At 38.0% G+C, this 5,492-nt stretch overlaps 1 protein-coding gene across 1 annotated transcript; it reads right to left on the bottom strand.

Moving 5' to 3' along the window:
- Positions 1-306: 306 nt before the first annotated feature.
- On the bottom strand, positions 307-5,283 carry ccn2b (cellular communication network factor 2b). Its single transcript, XM_079828966.1, has 5 exons — positions 4,917-5,283; positions 3,721-3,937; positions 3,277-3,540; positions 2,795-3,006; positions 307-1,840 (listed from the first exon to the last, which is right to left on the bottom strand). The coding sequence occupies exons 1-5, from the start codon at positions 4,971-4,973 to the stop codon at positions 1,535-1,537; spliced, it is 1,056 nt and encodes a 351-aa protein (XP_079685092.1). The 5' UTR covers positions 4,974-5,283; the 3' UTR covers positions 307-1,534.
- Between the last annotated feature and the right edge of the window lie 209 nt (positions 5,284-5,492).

Consider the following 5,492-nt stretch of genomic DNA (forward strand, 5'->3'; position numbering starts at 1 on the left):
ACCTACTCAGAGTTTTCACTTAACCTCCTTTCTGAAACGGGCCCCTGAACCCGATCTGAGAATATCAGGATAACACATTTGTGGTTCATATCCGATCTGTACCACATGAGAGGAAAAAGATCAGAATTGGGTCACTTGAACCATGTCATGTAAATGTGGCCAAAGTGATGCTAGAACTATTACTTGTGAATTGTGTCACAGCATTTATAGCTGTATTAATTATACTTATGTATTAGTCACATTCAATTGTTGCCTTCATTGCCTTTTAGTGTTGATATAGGTAACTTCAATAATCCACAGAGTATATATAAAAATATAATTTCTTTATTGGAAAATAAAAGTGCATCAGAAAATAACTCGCTGGTATCATTGCCAGGTGATTACAATGAACACAGAGTAATACAGTACACATAAAAAACTACATTTAAGAGTTAAACGACAGTTACATAAATTAGTACAATCTGTACACGGTCTTCTTACAGTATTTACACAAGGTGTATTCGTCATTGTTCAATTCTTTTCCATTCATTTGCTATTAAATAAACAGTAAACAACATAGGCAGTATCTCATTATCTGAGCCTCATTTGTTGGAATGTTTTCTTCCCAAAATACTTTGGGACTCATTTTAGATTTTCATACTTGAAAGATTGGGTTCAATTAGATACAAACATTAAAAGTATTACGTCAGTTGTTAAATATCATTCCTTTTTTTAAGGTAAAAATAATCGTAAATAACGATGATCCAATGACATTTTACAAATGAATGAAAAAATACATATCAGTTGTACGATTACATTATTGTCATTTCAATCTATTCCTGTATTGAGGAAAACGTTCTTGAAATTAACTACTCCATTAGTACACAATGTCTTAAAGGAATCATTAACCCAAAAATCATTAATAATAATCATAATTATAAAAATAATTATTTAACCTCACAGTATTCCAAACCCAAATTGTCTTTTTTTTGCAGTGAACAAAAGGAGAATGTTTTAAGAAACATTATTCAGCCCTACAATAACAGTTCATAGTGACCAAATTGTTACAGATTTAAATTGTCATGTTAAAATGGTCTGTACTATATTTATTTTATTTCCTTGGGTTTTTGTGATCCTTTTCTGCGTTTACAGATTTGTATTGTATGAAAAAGAGCTCTATCAAGACTCTTCAGAACTCTCCTGTTTTTGTTCCCCAAAAAAAAAAAAAAATCTCATAGGCATGAAACAACATGAGGGTGAGTAAATGATGACAGAATTATCATTTTTGGGTGAACTATCCTAGTAACACAAAGTTCTCAGTGCTTCAGGTCTGCTGTAGCATGACCAGTCAAACAGCCAGATGACTTCAGAGCATCACAAAATACAAACGAGAAGTTTTGCGGGGCCATTATCAATGCCCACTTCATGTCAAACATTCTAGTTTTTTTAGGCTCACAGGACGTGAGTAAAACAGGTTCAGTAAAACACGGAGCTGCCTCATGTGCACATGTGCTTGATTGTCAGTGTGTGTGTGTGTGTAACACTGGACAGCTCCTCACATGTCATTATCATAGTCCCCAATCATTCTCCGTGAGTTTGAGGCAAGGAAGATGTCGTTCTCACGGGGGCAATCGTGATGACAGGAGCAGGTCTTGATAAACATCATCTTCTTCCTGAAAGTGTCGCCCTCGGGACATCGGAACTCCACCTCGGCTGTGACGGTGGTGTGAGGTGTGCAGCAGCGGCCGTCTGTACACACCCCACAGAACTTTGGCTTATACAGCCTAACACTCTGGCATCCAGACAACTCGAAGCGCATCCCACGCTGACTCTTTGGGGTCCGCACACATTTCTTCCCTCTCTGTAATTGGGAAGAGGTGGGCTATTAATATTTAAGATGTTTTTTTATGGATTTACTGGGGGAAAAAAGGCCAGAAACAAACTTTCTGCATGCACTGGGTCCAATACTGCATATGTTTTTGTGTTACTTTTCCGGTAACCTTAAACATATTCAAGGAGACAATAGAGAAAAAGGCCAAGGTATTCTACATTTTTCATGCTCAAATCACTAGTGCCTGTTTGCAGACACAAATGGGCTGTACTATAAAAACGTTCGTCTCTACTGTCAAAAATGTTGTGCCATTAAATAGCTGCAAACATGGTGACAGTTTAACTAACTTGCTTAACTAGTTTATTTTGATTTAAAAAAATATATTTTCTTCAGGAACCAAGACGGAAGTTGACCTGAACAGCACAACAACACATTTTACACTAATGGCCGCCATAATGCACCATGCAACAATGCATGACATTATGATTTGCTACACACTTTAGAACACAATCACATAAAAAATACTTGCATAAAGTATTTTTCGTATGGAGCCCTTCACAAAATCATGGCCACAAATTAAGAATTTGTCAAATTCATATCCAACTTGTAAAAAAAAATAAAAAAAATTGCAACACAATTAGTTGCAACATGGCCATGATTTATTAAGGGAACAAAGTGGTAAAACGTAGCCACTAAAATCAGGGAAAAAAAGGAATGTCATGGTTACGAATTCTTAATTTGTGGCCACAAGGTATTTTATTTTTCCCCTCCATATCATGTCAAGGGCTCCATAATTTCAGCCTTAAGGTCCATTAAATACTTTATTTTCAATGTTCTGCTCCATGCCTTTAAATGTATACTCTATTTATCGTGAGCATGGATGGACACAAAAATTATTTAATGCTGACTGTATACAGTCCGGAGTGGAACATGGACAAGGGAAGTTTACTTTCAGCTTTACGTTGTACTCTCAATCCATCTTACCTTTATGTCCTTTTCCAGCTCTGCGTGGCAGGGACGGATCATGCACATGCGGATCTGCCTTTCCAACTGGCATTGCTCATTGTCATTGGTCACACGAGAGGACACACCCATGCCACAAGTGGCAGAGCATTCACTCCATTCAGTGGTCTGAACGATGCAGTTGTCCCTTGCACTCTCAGGCTGGACACCCTGATCAGTTATTTCTCTATATGCTGAAAGAAGAGAAAGTGGATGTTAAATTCATGTGCCAGTTACAACAACTTATATGAAAATGGAACTTGTAATGGTGAAGGGCTGTTGAAATAAGTTTAGTATGGAAAAGGACCCGAAATGTGGAAACTCATATTTCGTTATATTTTATTCATAGGTGGTCCCCATCTCCCCCAGACCCAATGACAGAGGGCTTTTGGGAGATTGGGAGATTTGAAAAAGGTGCAGCAGTTTCAACATAGTGAAGCAAAATGAAAGAAAATTGTACTTGCCGATTGGCCTACCAGCCATTGCTGACTGGAAGGTGTCTTCTTGTGGGATCTGGTCACACACCCACTCCTCACAACACTTGCCAGGGATCTGGACGCGTCGTGGATAGGGACAGTCTGGAGAAGGCAGCCGTATGTTGCTGGCACAGGTTGGTACGCAGCCAATCTCCCCATTCATGCAGACACATTGATGTTTGCAGCTGGGCTGAAACGTCTCACCGCTGCGGTAAATCACACCCCCCAGGTCGCACATCTGACCCTCTTGAGCTGCAACACATACAACAGACATAAGGCAACTTCATAACAATGAGAGGCTCCTGCTTGTGGACAAAAAGTGTAGTGCAATGCATGCAGAAACATTGATTTCCATTTCTCTCCTCTTTATATAACAAATGTGTAGCCTTTAAATTACATTTCAAAAACACAACATTTCACTCATATACTCACCCATACAGATGCCTGTCTCAGTGTCACTGAGCACACCATAGTCACAATAAAGGTCTTTATGATGGTCACATGGCTCCAGGAAAGAGCAAGGCTCTCCTGCCTGTCGGGCACACACCTTACAGCAGCTGCAGCCGTCCAGCACTAGACTGGTGCCTACAGGACATAAAGGGCTCTCAGCCGGGCAGTCACAGGGCTGAGAGCATTCCTGGCACATCGCCTGCATTGAACAATGACACAATGTTAGGGGTTTTCAACTTGCAACAGATTTAGCAATGCCTCATAAAATCTTTCTCTCATAAATGTGGTAATAACAATTTTATCATACCACAGATTCCAGAGTACGCGCAGAGCAAAAAGTTTGTTTTCTCTACATTGTTTGACTGCTGTTTATTCTAAAATGTCTCTATCTGCCTGGGACAGATTAATTAATGTCATCAGACAGTCCATACGCATTACTCTTGATGGCCACGGGGGGCCAAAATGCATTACAGATTGTGTAAACGTGTAACTTGGAAAGTGATGTTTTGGAATTACACTAGTATAATTTCAACACATAAAGCACGTTTAAAATAATAAAAGTTGTAGAAAAATATTACAGGTTTAAAAAGTGACTGCTATACTGAATATAAAACAGTAAATAAATATAAGTAAATAATAATAAATTAGGCATATTTATTAAATACAATTTGATGATGAATACTTTATTAATCCCTTTAGGAAAATTCAAACATCCAGTAGCTCACACAACACCAAACAATTTGTATTTATAAATATTATACATTAAAAGTATGCAGAATATTTTTATTCAGTTAGCATTGAGATCACTGGTCTGAGCATCACAAAATAACATGCGAACACAAACCAGTATAATGACTTACATAATCTCCTCATTAAATCATGAGAAACTTTATTAGAATGCATTAAAGTAAACCTAATTAGGCAAATTACCCCAAACTATAGTTAAGATGCTAACCACATCCCCAACTAACTCTACAGATAGTAGCAGAAACATACACTTGTACACTGATTATTTAATTACTATGTGTCTGTTATATCTCATTATGTAATTTCAAATGATAGTAAAATAATACATAATTAACTTACATAATCAAATCAGCTAATTTATGTAAATTCTGCATAGATTTTATAGCAATAGATCCTTTAATTTTGAATATATTATTGCTGTGTTCACTCACCGTATGTATAAGCAAGAAGAAAACGATGCATAATCTGGTGAATACTGTTCCAGCCATTTCCTCAAAGAGTTCCCAACAGAAGCACACTCCACGGGTTTGTTTTGGTTGTCTGGTGTCTGTGATCACGGTTAGACTGCTGGACTGTAGTGAAGTGGAGAGCAGAGAGCCCCTCTTTAAATACTACCAGAATGGGGTGTAGCCCACCGGAGTCAAGCCATGCCACGCGACCCAGAGGGGTGAAAATATTTCAATTCCAGATGGTTTTCCATAATGTTTGAAAACGCAAGAGATGCTGTTGACCAGCCTTTCAATTAATCATACCACAGATTCCAGAGCGTGCACATGGGAAAAAGTCTGGTTTCTGCACATGGTTTGACTGCTTTTTTCGTAATAGTAATGTAGGCAAACCTACGGGATGGTTCAAGATGCTTTGGCAGATGATAGATTAGAATGTTTATCTGATACTGTTGGAATGCAACAATGTTTGTGTGCTCTGCAAATGTGACGTGTGAAACTATGCATGCATGCTTCATGTTTGGACTGGAATCAAATGGTATTGCATTAAACAGTAAACAA

This window comes from Gobio gobio (genome assembly GCF_949357685.1).
Source record: "Gobio gobio genome assembly, chromosome: 11".
Taxonomy (NCBI): domain Eukaryota; kingdom Metazoa; phylum Chordata; class Actinopteri; order Cypriniformes; family Gobionidae; genus Gobio; species Gobio gobio.

What these genes read in the sequence shown, in the direction of transcription:
- ccn2b (XM_079828966.1), bottom strand. Translation starts at nt 4,973, where the DNA reads ATGGCTGGAACAGTATTCACCAGATTATGCATCGTTTTCTTCTTGCTT. An exon ending in TGAGACAGGCATCTGTATGG is followed by an intron (nt 3,541 to 3,720) that starts GTGAGTATATGA and finishes TATGTGTTGCAG; the next exon opens with CTCAAGAGGGTCAGATGTGC. An exon ending in AGCTGGAAAAGGACATAAAG is followed by an intron (nt 1,841 to 2,794) that starts GTAAGATGGATT and finishes TCCCAATTACAG; the next exon opens with AGAGGGAAGAAATGTGTGCG.